Source organism: Mus caroli, chromosome 15 (assembly GCF_900094665.2).
Source record: "Mus caroli chromosome 15, CAROLI_EIJ_v1.1, whole genome shotgun sequence".
In the NCBI taxonomy this organism is placed as follows: Eukaryota; Metazoa; Chordata; class Mammalia; order Rodentia; family Muridae; genus Mus; species Mus caroli.
The window spans coordinates 92570904-92590405 of NC_034584.1; the positions used below are offsets into that span (position 1 = coordinate 92570904).

A 19502-nucleotide genomic window follows, 5' to 3' on the forward strand; every position below is an offset into this window, starting at 1 on the left:
AGTCAAACCTCACCTGGAGACAGAGGCATGCATGTGACCCATTAAACTCAAGACAACTGTAGAGATGCTAAAGGCAGTGGCATCTAAAGATACTCACCTTACATTTCCACGAGTGAGCAGGCAGGTCCTCCATAGGCGGTTTTAAACAGAAGGTATGATACCCTTTGTCACATGTCTCACACACCAACATTTTAGAATCATTCCCAGGTTTCCTAGAGGGCACAGGACACATTGTGGGATCCTCCCTGGCCTCATTTTCTGTCCACACTTGGCATATGGCTACACTCTTACCTGCACGATTGGCACACTTTGCATTCAGGGCACTGCCAACCGGCACGCTTGCGGGCAGTCAGAGCAGTGTCCAGACAGGCTCCATGATAGTGATGCCCACAGCTGGTACAGAAGAGCAAGTCACACAGCTGCCCTGGCCCCTCACACACTGCACAGCGAGCCTCCTCTGCCGGAGAAAGGGAAGAAAGGTGTAGGTGAGCTACTGAGTGATGCAGAGCCAGCATGGATACTATTCTGTAGAAACCAGAGTATCTGCACACAGGCACATACAGGCAGGGCCCCTGTACTCACAAAGTTCGCATCTATATTACTGGGACAGAATGACTACAATTTTAGACTGAATAATGCTTTTTGGAGTACCAAAACCAAAGGCATGCTTGGCCCCTCATTTGCTCTTCTCACCCAAATGTGCAGCTCCATCACTGTGCTCTGGGCAGAGCAGCTGCAGGGTTTTCATGGATAAGAAGGAGCCACTGGCAGTTGCACAGGGAAAGTGGTAAAGCCGGGAACATCCGGGTGAGCGGCAAGGAACGGAGGCACCGAACCTGGCGCAGTGGGAGCAGCGCTGCAAGGATGGGCAGAGCCTCAGAGCCGGCCGGCTTGGACAAGGTTAGCCACTAGACCTTCCCCAGGCCTGCCCACTCCTCCCTGACTCCCCTCACCTACGCAGTCATCTCATCTTAACCCTACCTGTGAGATCCCTGAGAAGATGGCCTTGTCCACACCACACAGTTCTGGGCCCTCCTGCCCCCATACGCCTGCTGACCACGCTGCACACCAATGATGTGCCCAGCAGTGCCCTTGATAGGTGGGATGAGGTAAACAGAGGAACAGGTTAACACTGTGACCGGTAGCTCAGGATGGCCCAGCCTCTACCCCGCTTCCAAACCAGCTCACCTCCAGGCTCTCCTAGGTGGGCAGGCGTAAGACCCTCAGGGAAACCAATTTGTGATGCGTTCTCCTTGGGCAGCACTGCCTCACAGGGACCTGAGTTTCCCCCAGAGGATACCACTGGAAACCCGGGCCAGTCAGATGGCAATTCAAAGCGCTGCAGCTCCCTTTGCCCATGCAGACTGGGCTCCCCGCAGTTACAGAGAGCACAACGCCGTGCTGGGCCCCTACTGTGGACACACAGACATCAGCACCATGGCAGCCAGCACCCCCAGAACCCTGTGATCTAGCATACCCATGTATTCTACTCACATGTCTGGAAAGCCCCCACTCTCCAACCAAATCCCCATATGCCTATAAAGCCCTGTCTTCCACAAACAAGTTACCTGCAGTCATGAGGAGGCTTCTGAGGCCTGGAACCCCCAGAACTGGGGACGGAGACCTCCCCGATACACAGAATGGGAAGGTCTGGCTCAGTGGCACCAGGCTTCTCAGGGGCTGCGAGTCCATCAGCTGAATGAACAGACAGGAGATGGCATTAAACGTTTGTGTCAGAGAACAAAGTTCCTCAGATACCTGTACGTTTCAGACAAAGCCAGGATTTGTGCCGGGGCCAGAAATAAAGGGCTGCCCCCCGTGAGGAGCCGGGAAACGTGTTCTACTCACCTGCTGGGTCTGAATCTTTCTCTTCAGCAGGCGGCTTCCGGCTGTCCATCCCTCTCTCCGACTGGGCAGGGCCCTCTCGGGGAGACCTGTTGATGCCAAAAGATAGCCTGTATGTCCACTAAGCTTCCCCAGTGAGCCCTCTTCCCATTATAAAAAGTCAGTTAATGGTAAGCAGACCCTTAAGACATCAGACACACACCCTGTCTACAAACCTCTGTTGTAGTGACTAGGGAATTCATTTTCTGACTCTTACCCCCCCTACCCACTTCTCCTCCAAACACATACCTCCTCCTCTCATCCTGGATTCTCAGGTATCTTTTCCATTTTCACACTTCTGCCCTCCTCTGTAACAGTTCCTAGGGTGATCATTCCAACTAAAACTACATCCATTGTCTCTCTTTAACTCCTGGGCCCTATCTATTCCTTGGCCTTTATTCTTAGATCTCAGGTCCACTACCATCCTACAGCCTGAAAGTAGCAACCCACTTGACCCAGAAGTCTTAGTCATGTCAAAATCCCTCCTGCAAAAAGTAGAGTCCTAGGGGGTTGCAAGAGATTTAACACAACACTACACTAAAGGATAGCCGTGACTGGATCTCCACTGCTTTTAACAAGCGTATCCCAAATACAACAGGGGGAACCTCAATTGCCAGGCATATGAAACTCAGGACCACCACTGGCCCCAGCAATACATGAGCCCTGGGTCTCACCTAGCATGAAGGCCTCAGGTTTGTTGCCCTTAGCAACGCCAACTGCCCTTCTTCCTTAGATGCTCCTAGTAGTTAACAGAAGTGGGCCTTAAGAGTTACTGAGCATGTGTAAGCAGGCCTGGGGCTAAGCATGCTGGGAGTTGTAGTCTCAGGAAGCACATTGCTACTTGGAGGAGGGCTAAATGGGGCAGGACTTAACATAGCAGAATAGTTTCCTTCCTCTTAAGTCAAGCCGGGTTTCCAAATACTCGAAGAATTAACGGTCCCTCTTTCCTTTTTCATATAATCCAGTGTATCTCAAAACCAAATGAAACATGCTAAGGCTACATCTAAAAGCTTAAGACTCACACAACACTGGGTGTATTTTCCCTGACCTCCAAGGCAGCACACTTGAATACGAAGACTGAGAGGAGCCAAGAGTAAGAATTAGAGATGCTAGACCTGGAGGCACACACCTATAACACCATTACTTGGAAGACAGAAGCAGAGGGATCAAAGGCAAGTTGGAGACCAGCTTGATCTACAATGAGAGCTCTAGGCCAACCAGAACTCCACACTGAAACTGTTTAAACAGAAAAGAATTCCCAAGATTATGAATAGGAAAGAAACCCCACATAAGAAAGCTGAGGAGGATTAGCGCCTGCAGCTGTTGGTGAGAAGGGTGGGCCTTCTTCTCAACAAGAATCTAGTGCTTCTAAAGGCGGTGTGAGGTACATGAGGTAAGAAGACGCCCTTAAAAACAACTGTACATGATAAAGGTCTGAGAAATCCATCTCCCATGTTTTCCCCTCCCCTTGTTTAGTCAGTGGTCACACCAACCTGAGCACAGATAATCCTGTTCTCTAAAACTAGAAGGCAAATACCCTGGTCAATCACTTGGGGCTGAATAACAAGGGGAGCCCTCAAAGTGCCTGGCAATCAGTAAATCAATTCCCATCCAACGCAGACTCAGTTTCCTTCCCTAAGCCCACAGTTCCATTGCCAATGTTGGCGGCCCCCTGGAGCCACACAGAAGTGAAGATGCCTTTCCTTTCCCCCTAATGCTCTGACCCTGACAAGGAAGGACCAGCAGCAGCACCCAACACCCATTACCTCTTCCCAAGCCTCATGCACAACAACCCATCTGCAGGAAAGCAGGATGCTTATCTAGCCAGCTTACAGAGCAAGCTCTGAACTGCAAGAGGCCCTTACAAGCCACCTGTGGGAAGTGAACTAGAGCTCAAGGCTCAAGCCAGGACCCTCTACCTATTCAATCATTCAAGGCCTGCCTGGTCACAGCGAAGGTCCAAGAGGACTTTAAAGTTTCCTAAATGTTTGCATCTAACCATATCTTCCTAACAGATCCTCCACCAACTTTGTTCTCAGAGTTGAGGCCAAGGGAGCTACAAACAGCAACAAAGAGAAGTAGAAGGCAACAGTGATAATACAGTGGGTAGGAGGGCCGCCTGACACAAGGCCAGAGGGACACATTCCTCGGCCCTCCCCCAAGCACAGCTCACTTGCTCGCTTGCTCGAGCTCGCTCGCTTGCGCTCTCTCTCTCTCTCTCTCTCTCTGCTAAAGCTAGCACTGCCCAAGAAGGTACAGAAACTGCCTTCTCCATCTAGCCTTGAGGATCAAAGTAGAAACCCCAGCAAAGAGAGCACCCCACTTACAGAGCCATGGAAGGTCCAAGACTGAGCGGCAAACTCTCCTTTTTCTGTACCATAAAGAACCCAGGGACACCTCCAAGTAGCCTGAAACCTCAGCCCCTAACTCCTCAAGCTTTCAGCCCAGCATCTATACCAAAATACCAAGTGCCATAGCAATCAAGTCCCTGGAGGCTTTTGAGCAAATAAAACCAAGGGCTCCCCCGTCCCATCATTCACAGCCAGTAAACAGACACACACACATATATCCCAAGGGGGTTTTCCCTGGATCGAAACTAGGCTAATACCTGCGCCAGGCTTGCTCTGAGCTAGGGAGCTGACACCGCGGAGTCTTACATCTAAAAACACCCAAAACAGCCCAGAGAGGTGGCAGAGATTTACCCCACCACTCTCCTTCCTGTGTTCACCCTAGACCAGCAGACTTCACTCCATTTTCTCTGCAAGGGAGGAAATGGAGGCTTGGAGGGGTGAAAGGCTGGAGCAGGCCCTTGAGTGAACAGCTCTTCAGTGGGACTCAGGACTTCCTGGTTCCCAGCTAGAGAATCAAACCACACCTCTCTCCACCCCCACTTTCAGTCAGCCCTCTAGGAAGGATCCAAATGGTAACACATTGTCCCGGGGTAGCCTAGGGGGTCAGCCAGAGCTAACAAGGTACAGTCTCACCTAAGGATGTTATCTAAGAGCAGACAAGAGAGGCAGAGACCACAGATGACAGCTCACTTTACCCCGCACCCCTATGCCAACTCTCAGAAAGCTTTCAAGGGCAAACCCCCTGCTTTCCCCTTTCTGAGACAATACTCAAGGAGACCTAGCAAATGTATTTTGGAGGGGGTGGAATGAGGGAGCAAAATGCACTAGCCAAATCCCTGCTGGGCAACATGACAGGTGTGAGAGAGGCTGTCCCCAGCCCGGGGCCCAGAGGCTGAGGCGGGAGGCTCATACTGCACCCTTCCTGCTGTAGATACACACCCCTTCTCCCCAGCACCTCCTACCAGGGCTGGAAACACTGGCTTCCAGCAGAAAAGAGCACAAATAAAGTCATTTCTCCATCAAAGAGGCACAAGCTACCCTACTCTGCAGGGCCAGGGCAGCACCTGAGAACTATTTACCATTCCGTAGCCAGAAAAGCATTGTAGAGATCTGGCAGGGGCTTTCAGGATTGGCCAGGAACTCATGGGCAGCTAACTCTACACTAGGCCCAGAGAAAGCAAGAGACAAAAGCCATTTTTTTGCAGCCCACATTCGTAGAAAACAGATCTCAACGGCCTCCTCTATAATCCCCCGGGAGATTATGTCCATCCCAAGAGGAGGGGAAACGAAGCAGGCTAAGACACCACTAGGCCTTGCTGGGGTCACTTTGCCAGGCAGAGTAGTTAAGTTGAACAGCAGGGGCAGAGCTGCCCCAGCCCCACCTCCTTCATGCCCCAGCTCCCCTCTTCATCGAACCAGTTTCCACCCACCCTCCCCTCTGGTGAAGGACTCAGGGCTCCTTGAGTTTCCCACTGATTGTTTTGGGTGCCCAGGTAGGTAGGAACAACATTAAAGTCCAATCTGGCAGTATGTGAGACCTGGCAGTGGCACCCCCCCCACCAAGTTGCTCTGTCCCAAGGAACCCTGAGGGTGGGGGTGGGGGACAGCAGCCTGGGATTGGTGTTGGCATCAGGGCCTGGGTCCTCGTTTGGTCGAACTCCCTCAACACAAAAATAAACAGGCAGAGAGGCTATCTGGACATGTTCCCAAACTCCTGTAGTTCCCTGAACCCCCAATCTTTAAAGAGGCACACCCCAAGAAACCAGGCCTCAGTTCTGCCGTGGCAACTGGCTCAGATTCCCTTGACAGACCCTGCCAAAGGAACCCTCCCCAGCTCTGGCACCCCTTTCTCCAACCTAAAGGCCAGCCACCGGCCAAGATAGTCCATCTGGCTGTGCCCCCAGTCCAACCCTTTCTGGGCCCAGGCCGGGCGGACTTCACTCACCTCTTCACAGGGCGATCCAGAAATCCTCATCCGAGAACATGGCCAGAGCCCGGGCCGCTCCCCGACCTCCAACCGCCAGAGCGAGCACAGCCGCCCCCCACTCGGGGGGGCTTAGGGAGACCAAGAACGGTAAATCCAGGTCGGAGTGGTCACCCTTCCCCCGGGGGTTAAAAAAAAAAAAAAAAAAAAAAAAAGAAAAAAAAAAAAAAAAAAAAAAAGCAAAAATCCAAGAGGGGTTCTCTGCCTCAGGTTCCAGCAGTTTAGGTTTCCATGAACAACCCCAGGGCGGCGAATCCCGAGCGGACACAAAGAGAGCACCGGTGGCTTTGATCTTGGGCGAGCAGGCTCCGCATCCGCGTCGCGGGGCGGCCTCTCAGTCCTAGGGCCCGGCCAGCGCCCCGGCCGCCCGCGCCGGGCTCGGGCGGAACGTCGAGGCTCTCCAGATGGAACGTCGAGGCGCCTCCCCAGCAGCCCGGAAGGAATGCCGCGCCGCGCCGCGCCGCGCGCCGGGCCCGGATGGAACGTGAGCCCCTCGCAGCCGCGCCGAGCCCCTCTCCCCGCCGGGCCGGCGCCCCGGGGCCGCGCGAGCTACGGCGACGCGGAGCCGGCGGGGCCGATCCTGACACACACCCAGCGCCGGGCTCCGCGACCCCGAGCGTCCCCCCTCGGCGGCTTCGAGCCCCCCACCTTCTGCTCCCCCCGGGGAAGGGAGGAGGGTTGGTGGGCGAGGAAGAGGAAGGGGCGGGCGGTGCGAGCCCTCTGCCCGCTCCCCTCCGGCCGCTCCAGGCCCAGCGCTCGCCTCCCTTCCCCTCTGGCCTCCGGAGCTGCCCCGCCCCCGGCCTGGCCGCCTGTGGTCCGCGGCACCCCCTAGACCCCCGGCAGGCTCTGATCGCGGGGGGTCTAGAGGTGCATGGTCCAACCCCGGCTCCCGGCGCCGGGGGGTCAGGAAACTGAGCGGAAAGTGGGGAACGAGGCAGCCATTTGCAACCGGAGAGGAAAGTAGTGCAGCGCGGCGCCGCTCCGCCTCCCCCCTCCGCCTCCTGCTCGGCCGGTAGGGTGGTTCCTGCGAAGAGGCTCTTTCCTCGCCTTGGAGCTGGGCAGCGGTCGTAGAGACTCGTGGAGCGTCCGGCGCGAGATCCAGGGGGCCCTTTTGCCTGGGGAACCCCACTCGAGAAGGGGAGAAAGGAGAAGAGGAGGCCCTATTTTGTGTTGGAGCGGGGCGGCGGAGGGGTACGGCCCTCTTGGAGGAAAGGCTGTGACTCTGCAGTTCTACGCACACGCTCCGGGATCCCTCCGCTGCAGATTAACCCCGACTGCGCCAGGCTGGCCGCCGGGCAGACACGTGGGAATAAAGCCCCCCTCTTCTTCGCCGCGGCCCAGGAGCTGCCTCCTTTACCTTCTGGGTGGTAAAGCTAGGATTCTGGCCACTTTTTAATTCTGTTCCCTAAAGTCACTGACCCTTGGAACTCCTTGCTTTGGCTGGGGGACAATCTTTGCCAAAGGGGGGGGGGGTGTGAAAAGAGAGCCTGGAGATTGGCCGCAGCTCTGCATCCTGGGAACTGGAGTCCGCAAATGGAGAAAGTGAGGCACGGTGCCTGGCGCTGCAAAGGGTGGGTTCTTGCCACGTTTGGGGGCCGGAAGAAAGCTGGACGACTCTCAGGTCTTCTAACTCCAAGACCCTTTGGTGTAGAAGTATTGTCGGTGTCCTCACGATACCCAGACAACCACTTCCCTACCAAAACATCAATATAGAGTGTCCCCACCCCATACTTAATTTTCCCGAAAATCTTCTAAACCTGTCTTATATTATTTCTTCTTCTTCTTCTTCCTTCTTCCTTAAACTAAGCTAAATACTCTGCTACTTGGTTGGAATATTGTTAATCTGAATAAGACCCTTGGCAAACTCCCGCACTCCCAAGTCTGGAAGGAAGGAAGACTAGAATTACCTTTCTGCATAGACTGTATATATGGAGTAAGCAGGGTGAGACAAATTAACTGTGTACTCGATACTTTATATCCCCCTCCCCTTCCCTCACCAACATTGTGGAATTATCTCCATATTACAAGTGAAAAGGCTGAGGCTACACAAGAAAAAATCGCCCAAGGAGTCACTCTGAGAAGTTAACGCATAGTGCAAACCAAAGGGGACATTTTCCCATAGATTAAAAAAGAAAAGAAAAGCTTTAAGGGCCTATAAGATGGCCCTCTGAGAGTAAAAGGCACTCACTGCAAAGCCTTAAGGCCTGGCTTCCATCCCTCTGGCCCACATAGTGGAGAGAGAGAACTGAATCTAAGTTGTTCCCTGACCTTCAAAGATCCAGGATGCTCCCACACACAAACACACATGATAAAATGAATGTAATTTTTTTAAAAAAAATTAAGAGAAAAGAATGGAGAGAAGCTGGCAAATGAGGTCTGAGGCTACTTGCCTGGGTACAGCATGGTTCATTCTGTGGAAATGAGCTGTATCCACAGGAATATAGCCACTTGGATACATGTAGCTATTGAATGCTTTGAAAGGTAAGTGGTGCAACTCAGTAACTTAGTTATAGCCATGATAGACCTAACCATGTGTAATTGGCCACATTAGACAGTGTGGCTTTGGCCATGGTTGTAGGCGAGATCAATAGTAGACACTTGCTGCTATCTATACATAGCATCAAAGTTTCTAGTCTGATCACTGAAGCCAATTTCAACAAAATTTCCAAAAAAGAAACTTCAGGTGACCCCACAACTATGTCAGCTATAGTACAAGTTTAATTAGGAATTGAAAAGCAGAAAGCACCTCCCCACTGCCTGTACTCAAAATGAAAACACTCCTACTAGAAGATAATACTAATTAATCTATGATGGACCATCCTAAACAGAGGGTAAATTACCTCAGTGCTTGGGGGGTACGGGGGATATGGTCTTACGTAACACTGACCTCTGGACAAGGTTACCTCTCAACTCACGAGATGAGATTCATGTTGCCTCTCCCTCCTGAGAGCTGGAATTAAAGCCCTGAACCACACCTGGCCCCTCATTGCCCACTTTAATCCTCTTGAGAAAGACTTCACAGTTATGTTTATAATAAATGTGTATTTCTGTGCAGCTCTGTGAACTTATATGTACCATATAGCTGCAGGAACCTCGAGAGTTTCAGAATAGGGCATCAGAGCCCTTCGAACTGGAGTTACAAGTGGTTGTGAGCCACTGTGTGGATCCTGGGAACCAAGCCTAGGTCCTCAAAAGCACGGAGCACTCACTCTTAACCTCTGAGCTCCAACACCCTTTTTAGTACAAGCTCTTACGCCAAGTTAGGCACTGCAATCCTGTGACCTAGCACTTGGGATGTGAAGGCCAAAGGCTGGTGAGGACTTCAAAGTCACCCTCTAAGCTAAGGTGGCTCCGTAGCTGGTTTGCTATCACACCTCATGAGTTTGACTCCCAGGACCCACATAGTGGATGTAGAAAACCAATTCCTGAAAGTTGTTCTCTGACCTCCACACCTGTACCACAGCACACCTGTTACACACACACACACACACAGAGTCTCATCAAAAGAACCACAAAAATCTCTAAAAGAAGCATCATGCTTAAGCTGGGCAGTGGTGGCGCACACCTTTAATCCCAGCACTTGCGAGGCAGGGGCAGGTGGATTTCTGAGTTCGAGGCCAGCCTGGTCTACAGAGTGAGTTCCAGGATAGCCAGGGCTATACAGAGAAACCCTGTCTCAAAAAACCAAAAAAGAAGAGGAAGACGAAGAAGAAAAGAAGAAGAAGAAAGAAGAAGGAGGAGGAGGAAGAGGACCATGCTTGTTTTCACATTCTGTGATTCACAACCTGGAATCTGTGATTCAGAGGTTGAGGTGATTGACTGCTCAGTGGCTAAGAGCACTCCCTGGTTGATCTCCCAGCAGACCTCGGTTTGGTTCCCAGAACCTACTGAGTGGCTCACACTAACCATCCCTAACTCCATTTCCAAGAGACCTGATGCCCTCCTCTGGCCTAAGAGGACACTGCTCACATGTGGCCTTTGGATATACAGTGGGCAAAACACTAAAAAAACCATTCACAGGAAAAAAAAAAAAAGTCTTTGTTTTGTGTATTCAAGACCGGTTTGTCTCTGTGTAGCCCTGGCTGTCCTGGAACTCACTCTGTAGACCAGACTGGCCTCAAACTCAGAGACCCCCCTGCCTCTGCCTCTCAAGTGCCGGGATTAAAGGTGTGCGCCACCATAACCTAGCAAAAACAAGTATTTATGACTGGAGAGATGGCTCAGGGATTAATGAGTACTTTCTCCTCTGGAGGACCTGGGTGCAATCCCAGCACCCATGTGGTTCACAATAGTCTGTAACTCGAATTCCAAGGGACCTGATGCCCTCTTTTGGCTTTTTCTTTCTTTTTTTTTAAGATTTATTTATTTCATGTATGTGAGTACACTGTCTCTGTCTTCAGACTCACCAGAAGAGGACATGGCATCCCCATTACAGATGGTTGTGAACCACCATGTGGTTGCCAGGAATTGAACTCAGGACCTCTGGAAGAGCAGGTGGTGCTCTTCACTGCTAAACCATCTCTCTAGCCCCCTGACTTTTTCTTTAACACAATTCCAAAGGTATACAAGGCACAGAGATGACCAAATGGATAAAGGACTCTATAGGCACCAAGCACACCTGGTGCAGACAAGCATGTATGCAAAACACTCAAAGATAAAAAATTAGTAAGTCTGGGGCTAGAGAAAAGGCTCAACAGTCTAGAGCACTGATTTCTCTTCCAAAGGTTCTGAGTTCAATTCCCAGCAATCTCAGGGTGGCTCACAACCATCTGTAATGGGACCCAATGTCCTCGTCTGGAGTGTGTGAAGACAGCTACAATTTATTCATATACATAAAATAAACAAATCTTATTTTTTTTTTAAAAGTGGTGTCCGGCACCTGGTGGTAGTGTCATATGCCTTTAGTTGCAATACTTGGGAGGCATAGACAGGCAAATCTCTGAGTTCGAGACCAGCCTGGTCTATAGAATCAGTTCCAGGGCAGCCAGAGCTACACAGAGAAACTTTGCCTCAAAACAAACAAACAATCAAAAAGAACTCTCTAAAGGGCTGACAAGATGGCTCAATGAATAAAAGTCACTTGCTGCCAGACCTGAAGATCTAAGTCTGAGCCCCAGGGCCCACAATGTAGGAGAAAATCAACTCTTGCAAGTTGCCTTCTAACTTCCATTTGCATGTTATGGCAGATACACACACAACCACTTTTACAAAAGGACTGAAGCTATAGCTCAGTGGTAGAATATTTGGCTAGTATGTAACCTCTATATATACAGTCCAGGATGGCCTCCTGCCTCAGCCTTCAAACCCTAGGATTACAGGTGTGTGTGTATGTGTGTTTGCGTGCACGCATGCGTATATGCCACAACACCCAGCTTCTGAAGCCTATTCAATAAACTTCAAATGGGAAGTTAGGCTGATCAGGTACTTCAGCTTCTCCCAGTAAGCAGAGAAGGTCTTTGTCCTCTACTATGCTATGGTGGCTCTTAGGTCACCCTTACAACTCTCTTTGAGAATGAATTGTGAATAGTCAAGGCAGACAGTGAGGGTTGGACAGACAGCTCAGCAATTAAGAGTACACACTGCTTGTGCCTAGGACCTATGTACAGTGTCCAGTGCCCATGTTCAGTGGCTTATAACCACCAGTAACTACAGCTCCAAGGAACCTGATGCCTCTGGCCTCCTCAGGTACCTGTATTCACATGCAAACACATAATTTAAAAAGTAAAGAAGAGCCGGACAGTGGTGGCACATGCCTTTAATCCCAGCACTCAGGAGGGAGGCAGAGGCTACACAGAGAAACCCTGTCTCAGGGAAAAAAAAAAAAAAAAAAAGACCTACACCTTATTAGCAAACAGCCATTCTACTGTGACAGACTCTGAAAGGACAAAAACAAATCTTTAACACCTAAAATATATACCACAATTCCAAACAGTCCTTTTGTAAAAGTGGTTGTGTGTGTATCTGCCATAACATGATATAGCAGGAAAAAAAAAAAAGCCTGCTATATCAAAGGGACAAGGCTCTTAGTAAGCAGTGCATACATAAGAGTTCCAGGACAGGCAGGACTACACAGAGAAACCCCAGAGTGGTGGAGGGTGGGGGAAGGAGGGGGCTTAGGCACATCTGGGTTGCCAGATCACATGTATGCCAAGCACATTCTTTTCTCAATTCTCATGGGTTATCACACACTTTTAGTCTCCGCCTCTACTCTACTTGACATCATTAGAAATGAGGGGACACAGCAAATGTCATGGTCTCAGGACAACAGCTAGTTGGACGGCACATGGCAATTAGCCACTAGAGGGCGGTATATCTGTAGTTAAGGAGATCTTCAGGACCCACAAACTTAGATGGGTGGGGCAGCCCAACAGAACTTGGTGAAGTTAAAAAAAAAAAAAAAAAAAAACATAACAAAAAAGAAACATCAAAATAGATGAAAAAAGGCGAGTGGTTAAGTCTTAGGGTGGGGTCCTTAGTGAGGAGAAAGACAAGAGTGAATACTAAATACTGAAGCCACCAGACCTCAGCTCTTCCCAGACACAAACGTCAACAAAAGATTTCTCAGTTTATTTGGAAATATACATTGTTACCCCAGCAGACAGCTCTACTTCAGAACTGCCAAGGAACCAAATACCCTTACCCAACCAACACCTAAAACCTACCCAGGAGGGTGAGTCCTGGGTAATCAATGCCCAAGACTCATATCCCTACTGTACAGACTGTAAAAATCCGTTTAGAAAACCAAGGAGTAGCCTGGCGTGGTGGTGCACGCCTTTAATCCCAGCACTCGGGAGGCAGAGGCAGGCGGATTTCTGAGTTCGAGGCCAGCCTGGGCTACAGAATGAGTTCCAGGACAGCCACGACTACACAGAGAAACCCTGTCTCGAAAAACAAAAACAAAAACAAAACAAAAACAAAAAAAAAGAAAACCAAGGAGTTAGAAGCCAGGGTCCCTGAGACATCTTGCCCCTTTGTAAACATTAACATCCAGGCTACCAGAACCTTGGATGAGTGTGCAAAAATAAGAGTGCCATACTGTGTGCCCAGAGGACAGGGGACATAGTTGGCAACCATAGCAGTTATATCCTGAGGGTCTGCCCCACCACTGCGGGCTGGACAATGCCTGCAGCAGAAACAGGGCAGTTATTCCATGCCAAGAGTTCACATAAGATAGCATCGGCGGTCTTGTCGTCCATAAGAATTCTCCACCCGGGCAATCTCCTGGATGACTTTGATGAAGACGTCTTGAGTTAGCTATAAGGAATAAGATCATCGGTCAATCAGTTGGGTCAGAGCTGATACCATCCAGCCCCTAGGCAAACAGCGCTTCCTAACTATCCCCACCACCAAGCAGCATGTAGGACGACACGGTTAGCCTTGCCCCCTGAGTCCAATCTTTAAGTTCAGCACCTGATTATCCCGAGCAGACGACTCCATAAACATGGCACCCCAGGACTCTGCTAGCTTCTTCCCTTCAACTGCCTGCACCTCTCTGGAAACAGATTTGGAACACACCAAGATGGAAAGCAGATAGCAACGTCCGGCAAGTTCTCTGAAAAATCTCTACGGTTTCGATTCCTTCTGACGATTCACAGCCCCTCCCCCAAGGTTTGAGGAGGTGAAGAAAGAGAAAATATACGTCAACAAAAGCATGATATGTAAATGCAAAACTGAAATATAAATTATGATAGGATTATCCTTAAGTGACCTTCAAAGTTAGGATGAAAATCTCGGGGAGGGGGTGGCAACCAGCTAGGCATGGTGACCCACCACTCCATTCTCAGCGAGCACTATTTGGAAAGCTAGAGGATCTGGAGTTAAAGGACAGCCTAGGCTATGTGGTGAAGATCCCGTCTCGAAAAACCAATCAAGACGTAAAATTGCTTCAGTCAAGCATCAGAGCTGGGAAGGACTACAGCTCGACTGATCCCTGATACATGTCATTTTCCATTGCCTGAGCAGCAGTCTTACCCACCTCTCAGGAGAGAGATCTGCCTTGTTCCCCACAAGCAGCACGGACAGCCTGGGATGACAAAGCAGTTGCTACAGTTATGCTTGTAAGATCCCCTTCCCCATCCTCCATGGACCCCAGCTACTCCAACTCCATCAAGGCCAGACGATTCCCAAACAAGCCAACCGTGATCTACGTCTAGCCTCCTTGAAGAGTTCATTCACCCTTTCGCTTCCTTCCACACCCTCAGGTCTCGATGTCCTAAAACCACTTACCGGGTTTTACCGTGGCCTTCGTGTAGCTTTTGGTACAGGTTCTTAACAATCTGAAAGCTTCAGACATAAGAAACAGAGCTAGGGTTTTAGTTCTAGGATAACTACCCAGTCTTGACAAGCCCCCACTCAAAAGAAACCTCCATGACGTACCTGCGCAGAGAGGTAACCGAGTATACAAGAACGTAACCATGGACCCCGATGATGAGCGAGTAGGGCAGAATGCTGTACTCATCCTAGCAGCAAACAAAAACGAGAGTATGTACACCCATGCCTTCAAACGGTGTAAGCCGGTGGCATAGCGCACGAGTGACCCTCCCCGGGACATTCCTCGCTCCAGTCTCTTCCATCAAACAAGTTTTTATGAAGTAGCTCCACTGAGCCCTGCACACTAATAGCTCAATGCCTTTCTTTTCATACTATGTCCCACATGAAACACACACACACACACACACACTACCAGACTTTATAAAGGGCTGAACTATAACATTTGGACACCCTACCGCAACTGGTACCTGCCCTGCTGTGTCCACCAGATGTAGGTGAAACTCGTCTTTGCCAAGAGTCACTGTCTTGCTGTAAGCTGGAAAAACAAACAAAGAAGCAGCTTCTAGACTGTGAGGTGCTTTGTGGTCCCAGTGATGTGTGTTCCGATACAGTCCTGACCCCAGCAGTGACACACTGACTTACTGTCTTCATCAACACCTGTAGTTCTCAACCTTCCTAATGCTGAGACCCTTTAAAACACTTCCCTGTGCTGTGCTTGACCCTCAACCATAAAATTATTTTTGTTGCTACTTCATAGCTATGATTTCCCTATCATCATGAATCTCAATGTACATATTTTTGGAGGTACAGGGTTGCAAATGGGGCCTCAACTCAGAGACTGAGAACCTCTTGATCTCTACTATTCTGGTCTAGAACGCCAGAAATGCCACGCTCTAGACACTAGAATGGGACTCCTAGAGCTGATTAGTGGAACCTATAAACAAACCATCCTCTTTGCAACAAAGAAATCTCAAATTGTGCAGTTTGAGAGGGCACCCAGTCTATCTAGGTTCCAATCCCCTTCACACTAAAGAAAATTACTCATGCCAGGTGGTAGTGGCACATCCCAGTATTCCAGAGGCAGAGGCAGGAGGATCTCTGAACTCGAAGCCAACCTGGTCTACAGAGCTAGTTCTAGCAGCCAAGGATACACAAAGAAACCTTGTCTCAAAACAAAAAACAAAGCAGTGGAGAGCGAGGGGCGCGCGGGGGGCGGGGTGGGGGGGGAATGCAGCTACTTACTATTCTCCACTGTAGGGTCGTAGCCTTCCAGGAACTCGCCTTCCACAAATTGATGTGCCAAAGATGTCTTCCCTTTAAGAACCAAAGATTATTGTAATACAGTCATCCATCCATATTTACACCTTTTGTCCTTTCGGACTGTGGCCAGGACCAAAGGGCACCTCACATCAGCATCCCAGATTGTGGGAGCTCCCAAGCAATGCTTGCCCTTGGTCTTTTATTACCATCATCCTAACAAGTAGATTTCCGCGACGTTTTGGTGATTCGATGCATTCAGTGACGCTTCAGGAAGCCCTTTCCTGCCCCACCCCATCTCACCCTTTGAAAAAGATTCCCCAGGATCTAGTACACCAGGCCAAGGACACTTGCAAGTGTCTAGCCCGCAGAGATCTCCACCACGCCTTCAAATACTGATCCCACCCCCGCTCCCAGAACAACGCGGGGACGACTGGTGCAACCACAGCCCGGTACACTTTAACCCTTGCGCGCTCCTCTTCCAGCATCCCTCCACCCTTCCATCTCCTGGCAGCAAACCCGACTTCTTCCCAGGCCACATTGGGTCCTCGTGTCACATTTCCGCGACAGCGCGCCTCTTCTGGCCACAAAGCAACGGTGCTCTCGGGAGGGCGGGGACTTACCTACGGAGCGGTACCCCAGGATGGCCACCTTCCTGTAGCGCACCAGCGGCATGACAGGATGCCGCCCCGCGGGGCTCGTAAGAGTGCGGGCCGAGGGAACCCGAAGATCAGCCGAGGTGCAGGCCGAGGTGGACCCTGGGAAGAACAGTAGCTCACTGAAGCTACGCCCGGCAAGCCAAGGAAAACCAAAACAAGCCGCGAGCCCCGAGCAGCCCACGTGATCACAACACAGCGGCTGTACGCAAGGGAGCCGGGCGCGGGGGGCCAGGGGAGGGGACAAGAGGAGCGGGATACCTAGCCGGGCGGCTCCCGGCTCCGCCCCACATGCTGCTCCCCATTGGTCTATTAGAATAGAGGAGGGCGGAGTCACCCACAGGAGGGAAGGGTGGGCCTCACGTGGAGCGGGATCTTTGGGAGCTGCACATGCGTAGACCTGAGCCTGTTCATTCATAAAGAAAGAGAAAGGAACTCGGGGTCCTAGAGGTACTTGCTGCCTCGCCAAAGAAGCTGTGACTCTCAGATGGAAAACACCTGTTGTGAAAATACAAAACGAAAAGGAAAATATCTGTTGTGGATCGGCTGGAGTGTTTGTTTTTGAGACAGGGTCTTACTGGTGCAACCTGACTGGACTACAGCTCTCTCTATAGACCTTGCTGGCTTCAAACTCACTGGGATCCACTTGCCTCCTACCCAGTACGGGATCAAAGGGATGCACGTGGCTTTGGGCTAGAGGTTTTGTTGAAAAGATTCTAGGCCTTTGAAGCACGGATTTAATCCCAGCACTCGAGAGGCAGAGAAGGGCATATCTCAGAGTTTGAGGCCAGCCTTATCGTCAGAGTGAGTTTCAGGACAGCCAGGCTACACAGAGAAACCAGTTCTCAGGAGTCAGGCGTGTGGGGGTGGGGGTGGGTTCTAGGCCTCTGATTTCACAGAACTGAAGTTCTTGTTCTTGGGGAAATTATTTCAGTGTGTATGCAGTCTTAGGTTTCCTTATCATACCCGGGACACTCATTTATTCAACAAATACTGACTGAGGCGGGAGGATGCTATGAGTTTGAGACCGGCCTGGGCTATACAAGATCAAGCCACCCAAGACCTTGTCCAGAAAAAGGGAAAAAGGAAAAGAAAAGCCTAGGTCTATAATCGAAGGATTTAAGAGGCGAAGACAAGAAGGTCAGGAGGAGTTCAAACTCATTACGGCCTCAGCTACATAGTGAGTTTGAGCCCAAAAGACCTTGTCCTAGAAAAAGAAAACAGGCTGTTGCCCACGTTCCACATGCTCTGGACAAGACACTGTTGCAGGCTTGCTAAAAGAGATAAACATGAAAGAGAAGAAAAAAAAAGAGATAAACATGGCATCTGTTTTCCTGGCATTTAAATTTATTCAGAGTTTGGAGTTGCATGAGGCCAGCCTAGTTTGCAGTCCCCAGAACACACACACACATGCACATGCGCACACACACACATGCACAAAACCTTAGGGAGACAAGTATGTATGTCATGGACAGCTTCAAATTAACCAGCGGGTTCAACCCATTGAGGTAGAACCTAGGAAGTCGGCTGCTGGTGGCCGGGGTTCCTGAGGCTCTGCTTCACTCTGGTTTTTTGTTTTTTTTTTTTTTTTCAAGACAGGGTTTCTCTATGTAGCTCTGGCTATCCTGGAACTCACTCTGTAGACCAAGCTGGCCTCAAACTCAGGAATCCGCCTGCCTCTGCCTCCCGAGTGCTGGGATTAAAAGCATGCGCCACCACGCCCGGCTCTGCTTCACTCTGGACTCTTCCTCCATGCCTGCTTTGGTTTGCTGTCTGCCGTGAACAAACTCTTCCATCACATGTGCCCACTATCCATGAGACTGCGTCACAGTGGGCATGAACTTAGAGCCAAGTGGTCATAGACTAACCATAAGAAGTTCTGAGCCAAAAAGGAACCTCTCTCTCCTTTTCAGTTATTTAGCCACGACAATACAAAATTGTGACTTAACGCTATGCTTCCCAGGACTTCTTTGTTTTCCACGGCTAAGAATTCACCTCCTTCTTGGTACATAATAAACATCATTGTCATCATAAACAGCACTGGCAGTCACGGTGGCGCACACCTTTAATTTCAAGACTCATAAGGCAGAGGCAGGCAGTTCTCTGCATTCAAGGCCAGCCTGGTCTACAGAGAGAGTTCCAGGACAGCCAAGGCTACACAGAGAAACCCTGTCTTGAGAAACCTTGTCTTGAGAAAATAATAGTAATAATAATAACAACAACACTATTACTTAGTGGCTTAAAACAATATGGAGTTTGGGGAGATTTTTATTGTTTTTGTATTTTATTGTATTTTGAATTGGGTTTAGGTTTTTTGAGACAGGATCTCTCTACATAGCTCTGACTTTTCCTGGAATAGGTTGGCTTCGAACTCACAGAGATCTCCCTGCTCTGCCTCCCTGTGCTAGGGTAAAGGTGAGTGCCACAAGATTGGCTTCCTTGCCTTTGTTTCTTTGTTTCTTTGTTGGAGATACTATGTATCCCTGGCTGGCCAAGAGCACTCTTTGCCATAGACCCTAACTAGCCTGGAACACCCAGAGATGCACCTGCCTCTCCTTCCAACTGCTGACCCAGAAAAACAGTGTATTCTTTCTGGGGATCTGGGGATTGAATTAGCAGCTCTCTTGTTTCCTGTCCTGTATTTGTTCCTGGGGTTGAAGTCTCAACGGAGGTAGAAAGTCCAAAAGGACCTTGAGTATCTGGGCCTGTGTGCTGACTATTGGCTGAGTCAGACTCTCTGTCTCTGTCTCTATCTCTGTCTCTGCCCACCCCCCACTCCCTTCCTGTGTCTTTCATTAATGAGTGATGGAGCCTGAACTTTCCTACAGGGAGGCAGAATCGAATAAGAAAGCAAGGGCCCCTTGGGCTTTGGGCCCTGGAAGTGGCAAGTCATTGGTTTCTCAATCCAGGGACCACAGTCACAGCTTATAAAAGTTCCCAACTTGCCTGAGCTACATAACAAGACCTTGCTTCCCCCAAATAAAGAATAGCCAGCCTCAAATTTTCCAGGTCGAGCCTGAACTTTTTTTTTTTTTTTTTTTTGGTTTTTCGAGACAGGGTTTCTCTTTATAGCTCTGGCTGTCCTGGAGCTCACTTTGT

General features: G+C 50.0%; 2 protein-coding genes across 11 annotated transcripts in view; both read right to left on the bottom strand.

The window, feature by feature from the left end:
• Kmt2d (lysine methyltransferase 2D) overlaps positions 1-6352 on the bottom strand; it is a 38489-nt gene extending 32137 nt beyond the window's left edge. For 4 of the 5 annotated variants that reach the window (XM_021182964.2, XM_029469421.1, XM_029469420.1 and 1 more), the window contains exons 1-8: positions 6181-6352; positions 1849-1934; positions 1569-1695; positions 1189-1412; positions 982-1091; positions 694-856; positions 292-457; positions 98-212 (exon numbers count right to left, since the gene is read on the bottom strand). In XM_021182964.2, the coding sequence (XP_021038623.1) occupies positions 98-212; positions 292-457; positions 694-856; positions 982-1091; positions 1189-1412; positions 1569-1695; positions 1849-1897 (954 nt within the window). In that variant the 5' untranslated portion in view covers positions 1898-1934; positions 6181-6352. The remainder of the gene's footprint in view (positions 1-97; positions 213-291; positions 458-693; positions 857-981; positions 1092-1188; positions 1413-1568; positions 1696-1848; positions 1935-6180) is intronic. The other variant, XM_029469419.1, reaches the window with a different exon arrangement.
• A 6729-nt stretch (positions 6353-13081) lies between these two features.
• On the bottom strand, positions 13082-16677 carry Rhebl1 (RHEB like 1). 6 transcript variants are annotated; one of them, XM_029469995.1, is made up of 9 exons: positions 16665-16677; positions 16371-16505; positions 15733-15804; positions 14946-15025; positions 14596-14678; positions 14446-14502; positions 14195-14242; positions 13630-13711; positions 13082-13473 (listed from the first exon to the last, which is right to left on the bottom strand). In XM_029469995.1, exons 2-9 carry the CDS (start codon positions 16420-16422, stop codon positions 13381-13383), a joined length of 567 nt encoding a protein of 188 aa, XP_029325855.1. In that variant the 5' UTR covers positions 16423-16505; positions 16665-16677; the 3' UTR covers positions 13082-13380. The 6 variants fall into 6 exon arrangements, 4 of the variants coding, with proteins under 4 accessions (XP_029325855.1, XP_021039945.1, XP_029325854.1 ...); XM_021184286.2 differs by lacking the exon at positions 16665-16677 and having other exon boundaries at positions 14958-15025; positions 16371-16599; XM_029469994.1 differs by lacking the exon at positions 16665-16677 and having other exon boundaries at positions 16371-16599.
• Between the last annotated feature and the right edge of the window lie 2825 nt (positions 16678-19502).

Excerpts from the sequence above, each read along its gene's own strand:
- Rhebl1 (XM_029469995.1), bottom strand. The coding sequence starts at position 16,422 with ATGCCGCTGGTGCGCTACAGGAAGGTGGCCATCCTGGGGTACCGCTCC. Across the intron at positions 15,805-16,370 it reads CCTGGGGTACCGCTCCGTAG|GGAAGACATCTTTGGCACAT; the intron begins GTAAGTCCCCGC and ends TGGTTCTTAAAG. Across the intron at positions 13,474-13,629 it reads CGTCTGCTCGGGATAATCAG|CTAACTCAAGACGTCTTCAT; the intron begins GTGCTGAACTTA and ends TATTCCTTATAG.